The 20,540-nt window shown below is 49.5% G+C and overlaps 1 protein-coding gene across 2 annotated transcripts in view; it reads right to left on the bottom strand.

The window, feature by feature from the left end:
• LOC119977907 (coiled-coil domain-containing protein 81-like) overlaps positions 1-19,741 on the bottom strand; it is a 233,297-nt gene extending 213,556 nt beyond the window's left edge. Inside the window, exons 1-2 of one of the 2 annotated variants that reach the window (XM_038819217.1) lie at positions 17,043-19,741; positions 13,752-14,053 (exon numbers count right to left, since the gene is read on the bottom strand). In XM_038819217.1, coding sequence (XP_038675145.1) covers positions 13,752-13,794 — 43 coding nt within the window. In that variant the 5' untranslated portion in view covers positions 13,795-14,053; positions 17,043-19,741. The remainder of the gene's footprint in view (positions 1-13,751; positions 14,054-17,042) is intronic. The other variant, XM_038819218.1, reaches the window with a different exon arrangement.
• Between the last annotated feature and the right edge of the window lie 799 nt (positions 19,742-20,540).

Raw genomic sequence — 20,540 nt, 5'->3', positions numbered from 1 at the left:
CGGTTCGATCGCTAATGCAAATAGTAAGGGGGATAGGGGGCATCCCTGCCTGGTACCTCGATGGAGCCCAAAATACTCTGACCTCCTCCCGTTTGTAACCACACTCGCCATCGGGGCCGAATACAGCAGCTTCACCCACTTGATAAATCCCTCCCCAAACCCAAACCGTTCCAGCGTCTCCCACAGGTATTCCCACTCCACCCTATCGAATGCCTTCTCCGCATCCAGTGCTACCACTATCTCAGCCTCCCCCTCCACTGCTGGCATCATAATCACATTCAACAGTCTCCGGACATTTGTGTTAAGTTGTCGTCCCTTTACGAACCCCGTCTGGTCCTCATGGATTACCCCTGGCACACAATCCTCTATTCTGGTTGCCAGGACCTTTGCCAACAGTTTGGCATCTACATTCAAGAGGGAGATAGGCCTGTAGGACCCGCACTGTACAGGGTCTTTGTCCCGCTTCAGGATCAAGGAGATCAGGGCCTGTGACATTGTCGGGGGCAGAACCCCCCCCTCTCGCGCCTCATTGAAGGCTCGCACCAGCACTGGACCCACCAAGTCCACATACTTCTTATAAAATTCCACCGGGAACCCATCCGGCCCCGGCGCCTTCCCCGCCTGCATCTGGCCTATCCCTTTAACTAGCTCCTGCAGCTCTATCGGCGCCCCCAGCCCCTCCACCCGTTCCTCCTGGACCTTTGGGAACCTCAATCTATCGAGGAAGTTCTCCATTCCCCCCCTCCTCCTGGGCGGCTCAGACCGGTACAATTCCCTGTAGAAATCCCTGAAGACCCCGTTCACCTCTTGCCCCTTCTGCACTACGTTCCCTCCCTTCTCTCTCACTCCCCCAATCTCTCTGGCTGCATCTCGCTTGCGCAGCTGGTGTGCCAGCATCCTGCTCGCCTTTTCCCCGTACTCATAGACCGCGCCCTGTGCCCTTCTCCATTGCGTCTCCGCCTTCCTAGTGGTCAGTAGGTCAAACTGGGCCTGTAAACTGCGCCGCTCCCTCAACAGCCCCTCCTCTGGTGTCTCCGCATATCTCCTGTCCACTTCTATAAGTTCCCCCACCAGTCTCTCCCTCTCCTGCCTCTCCTTCCTTTCTCTGTGTGCCCTTATGGAGATCAGCTCTCCTCTGATCACTGCTTTCAGGGCCTCCCAGACTATCCCCACCTTCACCTCGCCCGTGTCGTTCGTGCCCAGATATCTCTCAATGCCCTTCCGGACCCTTCCGCACACCTCATCGTCCGCCAGCAGCCCCACATCCAGGCGCCACAACGGGCGCTGGTCCCGTGCTTCCCCCAGTTCTACCTCTACCCAGTGTGGTGCATGGTCCGAAATCGCAATGGCCGAGTACTCCGTGTCCTGCACTCTCGAAATCAGCCCCCTGCTCAGTACAAAAAAGTCTATTCTGGAGTACACCCTGTGGACGTGGGAGAAAAAAGAATACTCCCTCGCCCTTGGCCTGCCAAATCTCCAAGGGTCTACCCCCCCCATCTGCTCCATGAACCCCCTTAGCACCTCTGCCGCTGCCGGCCTCCTATTCGTCCTGGAACTCGATCTGTCCAGCCCAGGGTCGAGCACTGTATTGAAGTCCCCCCCCATGATCAGGCCCCCTGCCTCCAGACCCGGAATGAGGCCCAACAGGCGCCTCATAAAACCCGCGTCATCCCAATTCGGGGCATACACATTCACCAGCACCACATTCTCTCCCTGCAGCCTACCCTTCACCATCACGTACCTACCCTCCTTATCTGCTACCACCTGCGCCGCCACGAACGACACCCTCTTTCCCACCAAAATCGCCACCCCCCGGTTCTTTGCGTCCAAGCCTGAGTGGAACACCTGTCCCACCCACCCCCTTCTCAGGCGTACCTGGTCTACTACTCTCAAGTGAGTCTCCTGCAACATTGCCACATCCGCCTGCAGTCCCTTTAGGTGTGAAAAAAACCCTTGATCTCTTGACCGGCCCATTCAGCCCCCTCACGTTCCAAGTAATCAACCGGGTCGCGGAGCGACCCGTCCCTTTCCCCTGTCTATTAGCCATGTCCTGTCCCCTGTTCGCCCCGGGTCGACCCTCCCCTTCTGACCCGTTCCCCATGGCGATGGCCCCTCCCCCTCTCTCCTCCCGTTCTTCCCTTCCCGTCCTCGGCCTTTCCAGCAGCAACCCGGTATCCCCCCCTAACCCCCCTTCCCCCCCCCCCCCCCCGGCTAGGACCCCTCCTAGCCGCGGTGTATCCACCATCGTACTCCCGAGAGTCAGCTGGTTTTCGCTGACCCGGCTGCCCCTGCCACACTCCGACTCCTCCCGATGTGGGGGGGGAGGGGCCTCCCCCCCCCCTTGCCATCCCTCTCTGACCCCGCTTCAGCGCGGGAAAAGCCGCCATTGCTGGCCACACCCCACTCTTCTCTCCTCCCCCTTCCTCCGTCCCGCGCGCGGGAAACAGGGGAAAGCCCGCGCTTTCGCCCGGCCACACCCTACCCCGCCATCTTCAATTCCACCCCCGTCCCCATCCAAGCCCATAAAAAAGCCCCCTTAAAACGAGAGGAAGAAAAAGAGAAAAAGAAAACACGCATAACCAACTTGCACCCCCCCCGTCCCGCCTCCCCAACTTAACAATATAACAATATAAATAACAAATCTCAAATAAATACATAAATACATAACTATGCCTGCATAACTAAATAACTACCCAATAATAACGTATTTAACCATCACCCTCCATCGAACAGAACAGTAACCATAACCCTTAAAGAACAGTTCAAAAAACAGTAAAAAAAGCCCCCCCTACAACAACAATAATTAAGGGAAGTTGGCAACGGGAAGAGACACACAAAAAGGAACAAAGAAACCCCCCATAACACAAGTTTCAAAGAAACCAAACGATCCATCAACTTTAACCAAGTTCCGACCTGGCCTAAGAAAGACATGGGCCACTTGATCAGTCAAGGGTACTCGGGCGGCCTCGACCGCCGGCGTTCCCAAGTTCTAGTTCAGGTCCAGCTTTTCCTCCCGAACAAAAGTCCATGCCTCCTCTGGGGTCTCAAAGTAATGGTGCTGGTCCTTGTAGGTGACCCACAAACGCGCTGGCTGCAGCATTCCGAACTTGATCCTCTTTGCGTGCAGCACCGCCTTCGTCCGGTTAAACCGGGCCCGCCGCTTTGCCACCTCCGCACTCCAGTCCTGATATATCCGCACCGTCGAATTCTCCCATTTGCTGCTTTTCTCCCTCTTGGCCCACCTCAGCACTTTCTCCCGATCACAGAAACGCTGGAATCGCACCAGCACCGCCCTCGGGGGCTCGTTCGCCCTAGGCCGCCTAGCCATGACCCGATATGCTTCTTCCAGCTCCAGGGGCGATGGACCGGCCCCCTCTCCCATCAGGGAGCTCAGCATCTCCGCTACATATTTCGGGAGATCAGGCCCCTCCAGGCCTTCTGCTAGGCCCAGGATCCTCAAGTTCTTCCGCCTCATTCGAGTGTCCAGCTCCTCAAAGCGGCTCTGCCATTTCAGGTGGAGTGCCTCGTGCACCTCCACCTTTCCCACGAGGACCGTGGCCTCCTCCTCCCTTGCAGTCATCTCCTGCTGCAGCTCTCTTATCAACGCCTCTTGGGTCGCCTGGGCCCCCATCAGCCTTGTGGTCGTCGCGTTCATAGACTCTAAGAGTTCCACTTTCAGCTCCGTAAAACACCGGAGGAGAGCGGCCTGCTGCTCCTCCGCCCATTTTCTCCAATCTTCTAGTGCGCCACCGGCCGCCATTTTGGTCCTCTTCCCCCGCTTTTTTCGGGGAGCTGCTGCCGCTTTTTTTGTCGCCCCACTCCGAGTACCGACCATAAAGTTGGTCTCACTCTCCTCAGGGAGCCTTCCCCCACCGGGATTCGTCTTTACAGTACCGTCGGGGCCCTCCAATCGGCCCTTAAACACCTTTGTCGCAGGAGCTGCCAAATGTGCGACTTAGCTGGTCATAGCCGCAACCGGAAGTCGAATTTTGTTCTTGAAACCCCTGATGATGGTTTTCAAACAAAGGGCTAACCCTGCGGTCAGCCGACTTGCAGCAGCCATCTATTTGGTTGAGCAAAAAGTCAATTTTTTAAAACAGCAAAAACAGCACATTCACTGCAGTTCTTCTCACTTCATAAGAACCCAACACAATTTTGGCACAGTGATTACTGGAATGGACGACTGCTGTGCACCAGCAGCCAGTCCCACCTGAAGGCCAACTCAGGGATGTGCAGGTCACTGAGGAAGGTGAAGGTAGCGTAAGCTCCTCAACACCCTCATCTGCCTTCACCTCTCCAGCTCCTCCACCAGAACCTTCTTCTGCACAAATGTCAGTGACCACGGCTGTTCATGCAGAGATGTAAAGACCACAGTCTGAAGGAAGTCCCTAATGGGTATCTGCATAATGAGGCAAGATGTATTAGGTTAAAAAATGATTATACATTAAAAAGGTAGAAATCTGTTGGCTTACTGGACTTTCACTCTACAAAGGTGTTCACATGTTGACTACATGGTTGCATGGGCACAATCCATAACATCCTGGGGGAAGCCGGATAATAGGCAAAGGTTTTGGCTCTCAGCATCAAATCCATACAGAAATTAATGTGATCCCCACACAAGCAAATAGGGCTTTAGTACAGCCTTACTGTAGTTGTGCATAGAATTGTTGACAGGGATAGACCAGACAAGTCTGATATTCTCTGGAAAGATCCTGAGTCATAGCAGTTGAGAGCAACACTCACCTTTACAGCCACTTGCAGAGCATGGGAGTCAATGGATAATGGCTTGAGCTGCTGCTAGACCATGCAACATTTTTATGTCACCACCTACGGCTTAGCCTCAGCTGCCTTTGACTTTGATTCTCTGTCATGTTAAGGAACGATGTCCTTGATCTGTAGACCCTGTCCACACAGTAATACCTGGTTGTCCTGTCCACCCTGCTCCTCCTGGTGGGCATGCATCAGTCTTTCCTTCCTGATCGTATGCCCTCCCTGTGGCCTTCAATTGCTCACAGCAAATGGCTTCTATACCTTTTATGTGCGATGGTCCCATGCCTATCTTCCGCATTCCTTTGCATAAAATGCTATCCACCCTTCTCCAACAGAAAGTTCTTCCTGGCACTTGGGTGCACAAGTCAGTAGGAGAAAAAATAATTGCCTTGCAAAACCAGGAGCCCAACCTTTCTACACCCTTGGGTTAAGGGAAGACAGTTGGAATTTGGTTTTGAACAGTTGGAATTTGGTTTGTGTCACTTCTTGTGAGTACAGTTTTAAGGCAAATTCCACATATCCCTATCTCTCCAAAGGGATTCCCCCCTGGCTATTTAAAAAAGTACGGCAAGTTTAGATCTGCGCCTATCAGGTCTTCATTGAACACTCTGGAATCCTTGGGAGTATAGGAACAGCAGTAGGCCATTCAGCCCCTCGGGCTTGTTCCACCAATCAATGAGATTGTAGCTGATCTGTGACCTAATGACCTGTCTTTGGCCCATATCCCTTAATATCTTTGCTTATCAAAAATATATCTATCTCAGATTTAAAATTAACAACTATTCTAGTTTCAACTGCTATTTGTGGAGAGAGTTCCAAAACTCTACCACCCTTTGCGTGAAGACGTTCTTCATAACATCTCTACTGAGTGGTATCGCCCTAATCTTTTAGACTATGCCCCCTAGTTTTACAATTTCCAACCAATGGAAATGGTTTATCCATATCTATCCTGTCTTTCCCAGGTAATATCTTGAATACTTCAATCAGATCTCTCCTCCAAGTATGCAACCAAATTGCGACGCACTTCCTCCAGGTGCGCAAGGTGCCCACCAAGTGTTCAGAATTGCGACATTGTTGGCCGGTCTCAGATTCCCAACATTTTTTTTTTTGAAATAATTTTTATTCAAATTTTCAACAACAAATTTTATCACAACAGAGAAAAACAGTAACTCCTCCCCTCCAATACAAAAACAATAAATTAACAAGAAAAAGAACTAAGCATAAAACCATGAGAGCAAACCCCCATAACGAACCCGTAGCCCTCCCCCACACAGAATAAGAAACATATATAGAAAGACACACATTTACAGGAGAAGGGCACACCCCAACATAAAAAAATATATAATAAAATATGAAGTGGAATAACTGGTGGGGTATTGTGCACCAGCTTGACAGCGGCAGCTCTGCAGATCTGGCAAAATTACCCACACCACGTAAGTAGGCGACAGCCTGCGGGGGTGGGGGGGACTGGGGTGGCACACACACATTTGGGTGCCGGGGAGAAAATCACAGTCTGCGATTTTTTCCTGTGCTGTGTGTTGTCGTCCGCCCCTCCCGGACGGGTCTCGCTGCCGTCCCACGCTCGCCCCCTGCGTCAGGCTGAGCCTTGCACACGTGGAGGTGGAGTTGACCCTATGCAGTGCTTCACTCCAGAGTCCCCACCCTATCTCAATCCCCAGGTCATCCTCCCATTTCTTTCTTGTTGCGTCCAGTACGGTGTTGGCCCTTTCTACCAGTCGGTCATACATGTCGCTACAGTTCCCTTTATCTAGGATACTTGCGTCCAGTAGATCTTCCAGTAGTGTCTGTTGTGGGTACGTCCTTGTCTCCTTTCGTAAAAAGTTTTTGAGCTGCAGATACCTTAGCTCGTTCCCCCTGGCTAGCTGAAATTTCTCTGTCAGTTTGTCCAGTGTTGCGATCCTGCCGTCCGTGTACAGGTCCCTGTTGCTCGTTCTGAGTAAGTGTGCTTAACTTGGCTCTGTTTCTCTTTCTATGCTCTGGAGTCGCCAGGTGCCGTAAAAGACACCGTCACAAGTATTACGGTCAAGTTCAAAGCAATAAAGCTAACACCGATTAGTAAGTCCAAAACAATTAAAGTTTATTATAAAACAATTATAATAACACTCATGCACACGCTAAAGACTAACTTACTTCTACCATTAAACGGCCAATACTTATCTAAGAAGGAACAGGCAAGGTCAGGGAACAAGGCCTTCGTTCCGTTCTGGTCTGCAACTTCGAGTCACTATTGGTCGGCAAGGGTATAAGTAATGCCTGGGTCAAGTAGCGATCGTCGTTTGGCACTTACTTATCGATGGCTGCTGCTCGACGGCTGGTATAAAAGACAGGGGTCTGGAGGCTGGAGTCGGAGGCTGGAGACAGGAGACTGAACCATGTGCGGAACCTCTCTTTTATAGGTCCCAGGGGGTCCGTGCCCCTTGGGGCGGGCTTCCTCGCCTGCTGGGGATCGATTGGGCCTTTTCCCAATCGATATGATTTGAACCCCCCTATCCTAGGGCCGTTCCTTGATGGCTGGGGCGGTTCTTAGGACTCATTGTCCTGGCTTCGCTGGCTCCATCGTGTCTGCTTCGCTATTGAAAGTATCAATTGATACTTGAGTGTATCGTGCCCGGGACTGTCCCGGTATCACCTCATTAATATGTAAACTGTTTTCCCATTTACAGCGCTGCCTGAACTCTGCAGCTGTCGGGAAACCGGTTTTTGCAAGTGTCTCAATGCTGAAAGCTTCTGCAAGCTGTTTGCTCTTTACTATGTCCGTTTTTCCCTGCATTCTTTGCAGTCTTCCATTTTGTGTTACCAGTGGCCATCTTAGATGGCTACACCCTGACTGTCAGTGTCCCTCCGTCCTGCCTCCACCTTTTGAAGGTGGCGTCAGTCAGTGCTGGTGTGAACCTATGGTTGTTGCAGATGAGAGCTTTGTCCGACATTTTGGTCAGGCCAAATTGCTGCCGCAGTTGGTTCCAGGATTGTAGGGTGGCTGTCACCACCGGCCTGCTGGAGTGTTTTTTGGGTGGGGATGGGAGTGCTGCCGGTGTGAGGGCCCAGAGGGAGGTCCCCACGCAGGAGGCCTCCTCCGCGCGCACCCACTCGGCCTCTGGCTCCTGGATCCATCCCCTTACTCGCTCGGCTGTTGCCACCCAGTGGTAGAATTGTAGGTTTGGGAGGGCTAGCCCCCCCACTGGATTTTGTTTTTTGTAGGACCTTCTTTGGGATCCTAGCATTTTTACCCCCCCTCCGCCCCATACAAACACCATGATTAGTTTGTCCAGTGCTTTGAAAAAGGCCTTGGGGATGTAGATCGGGATGGATCTAAACAGGAAGAGGAACCTGGGCAGTACATTCATTTTGATCGTCTGGACTCTCCGTGCGAGGGAGAGTGGGAGTGTGTTCCATCTTTGCAGGTCCTTTTTTACTTCCTCCGTCAGACTGGTGAGGTTCCATTTGTGGATCCCTTTCCAGTCATGGGCTATTCGGATCCCCAGGTAGCGGAATTTGTGTCGGGCTTGTTTGAATGGCAGCCCCTTTAATGCTGCCCCCCCCCCCCCCCTCCCCCCTCCCTTGCGGGTGTACTGGGAAGATCTCGCTTTTGCTCATGTTGAGTTTGTAGCCCGAGAAGGCTCCAAACTCTTTCAGGAGTGCAATGATTCCGTCCATGCTGCTCTGTGGGTCCGAGATGTAGAGAAGCAGGTCATCTGCATAGAGTGAGACTCTGTGCTCTCTGCCTCCCCTTCGGATCCCCCTCCAACTTTTTGCTGCCCTGAGCACGATAGCTAGCGGTTTGATCGCTAGGGCGAACAGCAACGGGGACAGTGGTCCGTATGCTCGCCATGGGAGCGTTGTATAGGAGCTTTACCCAAGAGGTGAACCCTATTCCAAGCCCGAACCACTCCAGTACCTCTATGAGGTATTTCCATTCTACTCTCTCGAAGGCCTTTTCTGCGTCCAGGGAGACGATCACCTCTTGTGTTCTCTCCCCGGAGGGGGTCATTATCACGTTCAGCAGGCGCCTGATGTTCGAGGTAAACTGTCTACCTTTGACGAAGCCTGTCTGGTCCTCTGTGACCAACTCAGGTACACAGTCCTCTAGCCTTTTGGCTAGGATTCTGGCCAGTATTTTGGCGTCTGCGTTCAGCAGTGAGATGGGTCTGTATGACCCACATTCCGTTGGGTCTTTGTCTTTCTTAGGTATCAGCGAGATTGAGGGCTGTGCTAGCGTGGGTGGCAGTGTGCCCTTAGCTAGCAAGTCTGTGAACATCTCCCGCAGGTGCGGGGCCGGCGCAGTCGCAAATTGTTTGTAGAAGTCCGCCGGGAATCCGTCCAGTCCTGGCGCCTTCCCCGTCTGCATGGAGCTAATGCTGTCCATGATCTCTCCCAGTGCTAGTGGTGCTTCCAGGGCACGTTTTCTGCCCTCCCCCACGGCTGGAATGTCCAGTCCATCAAGGAACCGTTTCATCCCAGCCTCCCCCCTTGGGGGCTCTGAGGTGTACAGCTCTTGGTAGAAGGCCTTGAAGGTTTTGTTAATCATCTCTGGTTCTGTTTCCAACGTTCCTCCGGTACCCCTGATTTGCGCAATTTCTCTGGTGGCTGCCTGCTTTCTCAGCTGGTGTGCCAACAGGCGGCTGGCTTTGTCTCCGTGTTCGTACAGGGTCCCGAGCGCCTGGAGGAGTTGGTGAACTGCTTTCCTGGTGGAGAGCAGGTCAAAGTTCCTTTGTAGTTCTTTCCTCTCCGCCAGGAGCTCTACGGTCGGGGCCTCAGACTATTTCCGGTCTGCCTCCAGTATGGAGTCGATCAGCTGGTGCGTAGCCACTCTTTCCTCCCTATCTCTTTGCGCTTTGAAGGCGATGATTTCCGCTCTTAGTACGGCCGTTAGCGCTTCCCAGAACGTGGAGGGTGAGACCTCCCCATTTTGGTCGTTCTCCGTACTCTGCTATGGCCCGCACTATCCTTTCGCTGAAGGCCTTGTCAGCTAGAAAGGCACCGTCCAGCCTCCATGTGGGGCGTTGGGCCCTTCCCGTCTCTAGCCGCACGTCCATGTAATGTGGAGCGTGGTCTGATATCACAATTGCGGAGTATTCCACTTTGTCTATCCCTGGAAGCACCGTTTTCCCCACCACAAAGAAGTCAATTCTGATGTATATGTTGTGTACTGGGGAGAAGAAGGAGAATTCCTTCTCCCCCAGGTGGGCGAACCTCTAGGGGTCCACTGCTCCCATCTGCTCCATAAAGTGACTGAGTTCCCTTGCCATGCTTGAGGTTTTCCCCGTTATGGAGTTTGATCTGTCCATCTTTGGATCCTGTACACAGTTGAAGTCCCCCCCCCCATGATTAGTCGGTGCGTCGCTATGTCCGGGATTTCTGCCATGGTCTTTTTGATGAAACTCGTGTCGTCCCAGTTGGGCGCGTACATGTTGACTAGAACTACCGGTGCCCCATCCAGGCCCCGCTGACCATGACATACCGCCCCCCCCCCCCCCCCGGGTCTGTAACCGTCTTTGTCGCCCTAAACATCGTCCTCTTGCCGATCAAGATCGCCACCCCTCTGGCCCTTGTCCCATAGCAGGAATGGTCCCACCCAGCCCTTTTTTACCCGCAGTTGGTGCGTCTCTTGGAGGAAGACTTCGTCGGCCCTCATATTTCTGAGGTGGGTGAGGACTCTGGATCTCTTCACTGGGCTGTTAAGTCCCCTTATGTTCTAGGTGACTATCCTGATGGGGGGCTTCTGCCCCCTCGCTCCTGTGGGATTAACCATACTTATCTGGTTGACGCACCCCTGCTCTCCGGGGTTTCCCTTTGTTAGGGGGCCGCCCAGGATGGCCGCTGCTCTCCCCATGCGGTCGGGTCTCTGCGCTCCGGGGTTTTCCCTTGTCCCGGGGGCACCCGCCATGGCCGTCCACTGTGTGACTGTCACGCGGGTAGTCCCCTGCACCCTGGGGTCTCCCTTGAAAATGAAAATCGCTTATTGTCACGAGTAGGCTTCAATGAAGTTACTGTGAAAAACCCCTAGTCGCCACATTCCAGCACCTGTCCGGGGAGGCTGGTACGGGAGGCTTCGCCCAAAGACCGTACTGGGTGGGTGCTTGCAGAGGTTCCTAGTTTTGAGTCCTTGGTTGTGGCACTTTGTAGCCCTGTTCCTTTTCTACCCTCTTTTGTCCCTCCTTCCCTGCATCCCCATCCCCCCCCCCCCCCCCACCGGTCTCTCGCTCCCTGTGTGACCCCCCCCGGTCTCTCCCTTTTCCCTCCTCACCCGTATACCCCTCCTTTGCCCCTCTTTCCCCTATTCCTGTCCCCGTTTGCTCTCCCGACTTTGACGGGTGTTTCCCCCCCCCCATCCCCTGCCTGGTACCGTCCCCCCTGTTGGGGGTGCCCCCGGCGCTAGCTTTCCTGCTAGTACGGTGGCCCCCCTCTCGGGGGTTATTGTCTCGCTTCTCCCCTGCCTGGCCTCTACGATTTTCTGCCCGCTCTTCCCCCATCCTACCCTCTCGCCTGCTCTCCCTTCTCCATTGCTCTTGTTCCCTCATGCTGGGGCCTGGCCTCCCACGTGGAGCGGTCCCTCGGGCAGTGGTTTGTTCTTTGTTCTGGGTGTTCTTGCCGGGGCGGGGTGGCCTGGCATTGCCTCGCCCCCCCACCCACCCCATCAGCGTGTCGTTGCCCCTTGCTAGGGGCCCCTCGTCCCTACCCTCGCTGGTTGTTTCCAGCCCATGTTCCTCGACGAACCTATTTGCCTCAGCGGGGGCTGTAAAGAAATATTCCCTGTTTCAGTATGTGACCCAGAGTTTCGCTGGGTACAGCATACCAAAACGCACTCTGCTCCTGTGAAGAGCTGCTTTCGCTCTATTGAACTCAGCCCGTCTCTTTATGAGAATCTTGGGGCAGATTTAACTAGATTCGGATGGCGTGCCCTTCCCATTTGCAAGCTCTATTTTCCTTGGCCCAGCAAGGATTGTCTCCCTATCCCGGTACCGGTGCAGTTTGGCTATGACTGCTCTCGGTTGTTCCCCTGCCTTGGGCTTCGGGCGCAGCGACCGATGTGCTCTGTCCATTTCCGGTGGGTTGGGGAAAGTTTCCCTCCCCACTAAGTTGCCCAGCATCTCAGCCACGTATGCGGTGGAGTTTCTACCCTCACTCCCCTCTGGCAGGCCCACTATCCTGACATTTTGCCTTCTCGAGCGGTTTTCCTGGTCGTCTACTCTGCCCTTCAGGCTCCCCTGTGTTGCGCCCAGTCTCGTCATCTCCTTCTCCAGGGCCGTGACCCGGTCGCTCACGTCAGTCGCTGAGCTCCTTAATGGTCGCCTCCTGGGCTTCCAGTTTCTCTCCTTGGGCATCCAATTTCTCCTCTAATCTGGTCAGGGCCTGCTGCACCCACCCCCCCCCCCCCCCAACCCCCCAACCCCCCGACATGGATTCCCAACATTTTTGAGGGACCACAGTGGCTACAGCGTTGGCTCCTCGGGAACTAGTGATACCGACTGAGGGTGTGGCCAATGATGCGTGTGTGTGGGCGGGGGGTACAGAGTCCAGCTGAGAGCAGATACAAGGCTTATGCTGCTACTCATTGGTGGAGCAAACCATTGGGATGCTGAAAATGCAGTTCCGGAGCCTGGACCAGTCTGATGGAGCCCTGCAATACAGTTTGCAGAGGGTGTTGCACATTGTGGTTGTGTGCTCCACCTTTTGCAACCAGCAGGTGCTTAAATGGGGCAGGGTTCTGCCCAATAAGCAGATGGAGGAGTGGCACAATTCCTTTGATGAGGAGAATATCAAGGTGGATAATGAAAAGAGGTCCCGGAAGTCTGCGATCAAGCGGCGACGATGACCAGAAGGACACATTCATAGCCACGCAATTCATGGATAGTGATGATTAGGACCTCTGATCACATACCATCATCCTTAAGTCCTTTCATGAGCACAACTCACCCGTCTGACTGCTGGCAGCCCACATTCTCACTGAAAGGGCTTGCGTCATGGGGAGGGAGCGGTTATCCATAGTCCTAATGCTGCAGCAGGATAACGGTAACTTGCAGTGGGAACAAACAATAATCCTCAAAGAGGTACTGTGAATCTTTGATTCCTGTCTGGCTGAAGGGTCATATCAGGACAATGCCATGTGGAGAGTTTCATCTATCATAATCTAGGCTCCTGCTTAGTGATCTTGGCCCCCGAGGTTCAGTGCCACCGGAGGCCAAGCTCAGTTTTCATAAGGGTCTAGTCATCAGATAACATGTGTAGAGAACAAATATTGACAATGGCTGGGTTAAGTGACATTAGCCCTAAATATGTGGAGGATGTCCTAATCACCAACAAGACACATATATGACTGATGTATTCTGTCACTAAGGAGATGCCACAAATACGTTAGCAACCTTGCAGAGAACCAATGGCAACAAAGCATTCAGCCTTTCTGTGGAACAGGAATGCACTTATCTGAGCAGCACTACAGGAAGACCTCTCATAAGAACAAGGAGTCAGAGAGGTAGCAATATGTCAGTTTATTTACAGAGGTGGTGCTTATTTACATAGGCACCTAGATAGCGTCCACCTAACACCTGTGCCCATACTTTACAACTACAGCTTTTTAACCTCTCTAACCCTGCCACTACATTTTTGCTTATCTCCAGGATCCAGAGTGGAGGGGGAGGCAGCCTGCTGTACACCACTCCCTGTTGTCTATGATGACCTTGGCAGGCGTCTTCTGGCGAGGGACATCTGGAGGTCTCCGGCCTGCTTTCGGGGTCCTGTGTGATAGTGCCACCTCCAACTGTTGAGGTTGGAGCTTAATTGGTAACAGGGACTGTGGGGTTGGAGCTGAATCGATCACAGGAAGAGGGGATTCAGATGGGGTGGATGGTCTTGTGCTGTGCACCAGCTTCTCCTCCTCCCTGTGGGTGCCTGAAAATCCCTGGCTTCCTCCTTGGGAGTGAGCTCAAGAAGCTCGTTTGACATTGACATTCATGGATACTCACATGTGCACGCACCATGGAGTGCACGGCCTTCAGGGACGTGCATGTCTTTGCCTGCTGTGGATCAGAGTGAGGTCCCACTGTGCTGTTGGAGGGTGCAGGTAAAAGTTGTGATGGCTCCTTGGTCTCCAATTCTGAGAAATCATCAGAGTTGGCCTCGGAGCTGGACTCTTGGACCTGACTGGTGGAGGTCCTGGGCTGCTTCTCTAATATGCCTGCAAGAGAAGAGATTCCAAGAGAATTTTCAATTCTGGCATTTATCTATCCATCTGGGATCTCTCCCATTTATTGTGAGCCAACTCGTCCTGCAAAAAAAAAAAGATGGAGTACAATCAGGCTGAATGCCAGGGCAGATGGTAACGATGCCTGGCATGTGCGGATGTTGAGTGGGAGCTGTAAAGTGATGAGAGGAGCCACTGAGAAGAAGAGGATGTGTGGAACAGAACAAGTGGTAGTGTCTCATGAGGGGCAGTAAGTTCCATGTACATATGTGATGAGTCTGAGAGAGTGAGGGGAGGAGTGACTCACTTTGGCAAAATGGAGATGATTCATCTTTTTGCAGCATTGGATGGCCATTCTCCTCTGCAGGCAGCTGGTGCGGTCATCGCCTCCCATGCTAGATACATCTACTTACTTGCTGGTCTCCTCTCTGTGAGTGGGTAGACAATTCCATTACATTGCTCCATGGCATCCAGCAGCCTGGTGAGGACTCAGCCCGGTAGCACAGTGGTTAACACTGTTGCTTCACAGCAGGTTCGATTCCCGCTTGGGTCACCAACTGTGCAGAGATTGCACCTTCTTCCTGTGTGGGTTTCCCCCGGGTGCTCCGGTTTCCTCCCACCATCCAAAAATGGATTGGCTACGCTAATTTGCCTCTTAGTGTTAGTTAAGGCTACGGGGACAGAGTGGAGACATGGGCTTAAGTAAGGTTCTCTGTCCAAGGGCCGGCGCAGACTCGATGGACCGAATGGCCTCCTTCTGCCCTATTGCGATTCTATGATAACTCCATCCAAATGTGAAAATTCCACCTCTTATTTCAAGTGATATGGCTCATTATGAGGGGGGCACAGAGGATGGAAAGGCCAATGGAAAGTTATAGGATGTGAGGGAAAATCAATGATTATCCAACAAGTGAATCAAACAGTAAAATCCCATTCCTCGTAGGTCATCAGAATAAATTGTACGTTTTGGGATCACAATGTGATTTTTAAAAATTCTTTCATGGGAAAAAGGCATCATTGGCTAGGTCAGCAGTTATTGACCATCCCTAATATCCCTCGAGAAGGTGATGGTTGTCATAATATACACAAGTATATGATGGTGCACAGACAGGCAATGATTGACACACAGGATGACAAATGAACACACAGAACACAGCAGCCAATCACCAGACAGGATACGACCACTATAAAGCCAGAGGGCACTAGTTTTCCCGCTCTCTTGCGAACCAGCCTCTGAGACAGTCAGAGCCCGTGAGCAACAACTAGAACATACACCATATCGTAGTAAGATAGTCAGGTCAGGTTAGCCTCAGGTCTCCAGTCAACTCAGCATAGTGTCAACCCACAGTTACAGTATGTATGATAGTTAAGAGTTCAATAAAATAGAGTTGCATTTCTTTAAGAAGTCTTACAACACCAGGTTAAAGTCCAACAGGTTTGTTTCAAACACGAGCTTTCGGAGCACGGCATTTCTTTAAGTGTTGGAAGCCTGTCTCTCTCACTGCTACAGCAAATGCAGTCCTTGCAGACCCAGCTTACCCAACACATCAATGGTGAGCTATCATCTTGAACCACTGCAGTCCAATTATTTTAATTGAGTCAAATAAACTAAATTAAACAAACTGAGGGACAAAGTAAAAGGGGCAGTCCCTTAAAGTGATACTACCTAAAACAAAACACAAATGAGACTTAAAACATTAAACTGAAATGTGATTAAAAGGTCAATAAAGCACTCCATACCCTCAGAGGCCCACCAGGCATGGAATGCCTTCATGGTATCTTCAGGGACACCCAGCCACGAATTAAGCCGTGGAATTGGGGCAGACAGTCAGGTTGGACAACCCCCTCGGCCGCCCGCTGCCTGGATCTGTTAATGGAAAGTTTTACCAGGCCCAGGTTCACAAGGAGGTCCTCCTCCCTGCCCTTGCCTTCTCTGCACCAGGTGGTCACTGCAGTCCATGTGGTATAGGTACACCCACAGTGCTGGGGATGATGAAGCACCATGTGCACCATATACTCATGGGGCAAAACCAAGGGACAAGATATTACAGATCAGGAGTTAGATACTGGTAAAAAGGCAGATCATGATGAACACTGCTAAGGGCAATTTTTTCTAGAGGTCAGTGTCCAATGCGAGTGCTCGGCTATTGTATAGCCCAGTAGGACAAATCACTGGGAAGTTGCAACAATAGTGGGACAGGCAGGAAAATAAACTGAAAAACACAAGAATTGGTCAAATATCCAGGACAGACAAGCAGTGAAAGCAATGGACTGGAAAAGCAAAGTATGAAAATGGAAAATAAAGAAGCATAGCCTGAGTTACAATATTGGGTTAGGTAGTGAATCTCGGGTGAGGAAGTGTTCACTTAGAGTGGAAAGAGCCTTAGATAGGGTATGCACAAATCCAACAATAGCAGCCTGGAAAGACATCAACAGATGAGTACTCTAACTAGATGATAGTTAAATGGAGAATGCAGAATCATCACAACAAAATATTAAAAACCTAAGTGTTTTAGTAATAGTCAGCAAATTAGAGGATAAATTGAGGCTAAATTGAAGTAGGCAGTTGGAGGGAGTTTGGCATGTATTCAGAGGTCTCAGGTAAGGATTAGCCAGCATTATCGCATAGGTGGATCTGCACGGAAAGGTCCAACCAGATGGTATCTCCAAGACTAGGTTAGTGGCCTGGGGTTTTGAAGAGTGCTTAGCATATTTTGTTGGGGCCTCACGGTAGCATGGTGGTTAGCATCAATGCTTCACAGCGCCAGGGTCCCAGGTTCGATTCCCGGCTGGGTCACTGTCTGTGTGGAGTCTGCACGTCCTCCCCGTGTGTGCGTGGGTTTCCTCCGGGTTCTCCGGTTTCCTCCCACAGTCCAAAGATGTGCGGGTTAGGTGGATTGGCCATGCTAAATTGCCCGTAGTGTAAGGTTAATGGGGGGATTGTTGGGTTACGGGTATACGGGTTACGTGGGTTTAAGTAGGGTGATCATTGCTCGGCACAACATCGAGGGCCGAAGGGCCTGTTCTGTGCTGTACTGTTCTATGATCTATATAGAGGTCAAAGTGGACTCACCCACAGCAGGAAAGGTAATTTTGGAAATTTCTTTGGAATTAATTCCTAGAAAGCATTAATCCCATCTTAGTCAATCAGGCTAGGTTCTCATAAAAAGATGCAGATGCTTTCAGAGTTGGTCAGTGTAAAATAAAATCCAGAAAATGCTGGGTAAACTCGGGTCTGGCAGATCTGTGGAGAAAAAGTAAAAGAATCATATGAACTCGGAACTGTAGTATCTCGCTCCACAGATGCTGCTGTGTTTATCCAGCATTGTCTGGTTTTATTTCAGATTTCCAGCATCTGCAGTATTTTTCTTTTACTGCATATTTATTTGAACAGTTGTACTGACTGGGCACAACGGTCAAATGCAAGTTTTGATGATTCAGAACTGAGTACTGTAATGAAACATCTCAAACTCCAGAACATTTTGCAGGCAAACAAAACATTAAGATGGAGAAATGTGTGTTGAAATTTCCATATTTAGGTGACCCTAAGAATATAAAATTATTTTTAATGACATGTCTCGTGCAAACCTTTCTGATGGGATTTATAATATTTCTAATTGGAGAAAGTGGGAATTCCTGTCCCTCATCTTGGGACACCAGGAAAATTAGAAGAGCACCCTGGCTGCTGAGACACTTCAAAGATATTTTGGGGAAATTATATGAGGGAAATGCACCAATAGAATGTTATATACACAATCGTTCCCTTTATAATAAAGTGCACTGTACAATATGCGTAAATGAAAAATGATTAAGATTTGATGTTTGTGATCTAAAATGAATGGTGGCAAGAAAGGAAATCGCCAAATGGGAGCTACAAGTATAATTGATACAAGGCATCAATCCCGTACCAGCCTCCCCGAACAAGCGCCGGAATGAGGCGACTAGGGGCTTTTCACAGTAACTTCATTTGAAGCCTACTTGTGACAATAAGCGATTTTCATTTCATTTCATTTTTTCAATTACCAGATTATTTTACCAAAAGGAACACTTCTAATGAGAAATTGAAAGCACTAAAAGGGCGACTCATGAGGTAAGTCTTGAAAATGTATGATTTATTTCTCTTTCACCATTTTTTTCTGTCTTAAATATGCACTTGTTATTTTTTTTAAATTAAGAAAGAATAATATTGGAATCCTGTTCAAATGAAGTGAATGCTTTAGTTTGGCAGCTATTACTAACACTTTGCAGCTGGAGACAAACTTGGAATGCAGGAGGGAGGATCCAATTGTCATGATCCATGTCGTAACCAATGACATAGGTAAAACTAGCAATGATGTTCTGCTGGGAGTTTGAAAAGCAAACATGCAAATTAACATACAGATCCTCAGAAGATATTCCATTGGGATGAGCTCCACTTAAAAGAGACTGGAATCGATATCATGGCTAATTGTGTCAGAAGGGCTGTGGGTAAGGCCTTAAATAAAAAGGTGGCGAGGAGTCAGATGCAGGGCAATTTAGAAATCACAGGAGAAAAATCAGGCAAGGGAGAAGTGTGGCAATTTGGGTAATTTGTCAAAATATCCTCCCTATATCAAATCTACTCAGGATCTTATATTTTTTCAATAAGGTCAACTCTCATTCTTCTAAACTACAATGGGTTTAGGTCCAACCTGTTCAACCTTTCCTCAAGTTCCTCATCCCAGAATGATTCAAGTGAACCTTCATTTTTTAAATAAGGCAACCAAAAATGTACACAGCACAAATGTGGTCTCACCTGTATACCCGCCATAAAACTTCCCTACATTTACATTCCATCCCCTTGCAATTAATGCCAACATTCCATTTGCCTTCCTCATCACTTGCTGAACCTTCGTACTAGTATTCTGTGATTCATGCACCAAGAAACCCAGATTCCACTTTACCACCGAGAATCTCTCTCCATTTAAATATTATGAAGCATTTCTAATCTTCCTGCCAAGGTGGACAAGTTAAAATTTTCCCACATTGTACTTCCTCAAAAAATCTCTATTAAACACAATTTCCCTTTTACAAACCCATGTTGACTCTGCCTGATCAAATTATGATTTTCTAAGTGTCCTGCTGTAACTTCCATGATAATTAATTCTAGCAATTTTCCCATGACAAATGTTAGACAAATTGGCCTGTAGATTCCTGCTTTCTGACCTTCCTTGAATCAAGGTGTTACATCAGGTCTTTCCAAATCCATCGGAACCATTCCAGAATTTAAGGAACTTTGGAAGAATGTAACCAACACATCTACTATCTTTGTTTCCACTTCTTTTAAGATATAGGCTATTTCGTTGTGGGGATTTGTCAACCTTTCACAAAGACAGGTGTAAAATACCTGTTCCAGTACACCCATTTCGTTTTCTGTTATCAATTCACATCTCACTCTTTGAAATGTCATAAGTCTCGGCTCTCCTCTCCTCTTTGGAATGCCGAAACTCACGGCTCTCCTCGTTCTTCGAGACACCAAAGCTCCGGGCTCTCCTCTCACTCTTTGGAATGCCAAAACCCCCGGCTCTCCTCTCGCTCTTTCAAACGCCGAAAGGTCCTTCTCAAAGGCAATTAGTAAATGGACATTAATTGCCGATGACACCTAGATCACAACAGTGATTCAAGCAAATCCTTCCATTCTTCGTATATTTTATGATATAGTCTGCCACATTTGTCACCCTCAGCAACCTATTTTCTAAAGTCACAATTTCAACTCTGCTTTTCCCCCTTTTGGATTTAAAACGGTACAAATCCTAATATCATCAACCCCAATTCTAACTAAAACTGTTAAAATCCAATTAAAAGAAAATCACGAGAATTTTTTTCCCCACAAGAGGGGAGATGTGGAACAAAATCCCAGTTAATCCTGTAAATAAATAGTTGAATAATTATCAGTTGAAGATCGCAGTCTAAACCAAATATCAGTTATGTGATTTTAAACAAATTAATTATTTATTTGAATTAACATTGCTGTATTGGTCAAGTGGAACATTAATCTTTAAAATAAAATGTTGAATAATTTAATTATCTGACTGAAAAAGTGTGTCTGGGTAGGTATAACCAGAGATTAGGGTGAAATACAGTGTCCAAGCAAGTAACTGCTCAATACTTGAATGGCTATGGCTAGATTGATACCAAGGTTGCACCTAATTACTTTTAAATCAGTGATAAACTTTGAGTACCTTTCTTCAAGAGATTACATGCACTCGATAGAGTTCATTACAAAAGTGTGTGCATTACAGAAGAACAGATTTGATACACTGAACAGCTGTTCCATATTTTATAATTTTGCATAGGTCCCATCAATTTGTAACTGGATTGTATCTGGATTTAAACAAATACAATTTTGGAATTTGTTACATTCAGGAAGGAATTAGAAAAAGCTCTTGGGGCTAAACGGACCAAGGGATATGGGTGGAAGGCAGGATCACTGTATTGAACTTAATGATCAGCCATGATCGTAATGAATGGCGGAGCAGGCTCAACGGGCCAAATGGCCTCCTCCTGCTTCTATTTTCTATATTTTCTATACAGCTTACTACTGCTCATTAAC

This window comes from Scyliorhinus canicula, chromosome 14 (assembly GCF_902713615.1).
Source record: "Scyliorhinus canicula chromosome 14, sScyCan1.1, whole genome shotgun sequence".
Taxonomy (NCBI): domain Eukaryota; kingdom Metazoa; phylum Chordata; class Chondrichthyes; order Carcharhiniformes; family Scyliorhinidae; genus Scyliorhinus; species Scyliorhinus canicula.
Note: the sequence above shows the minus strand (reverse complement) of the source record. Positions and strands in the feature narration are given on the sequence as shown.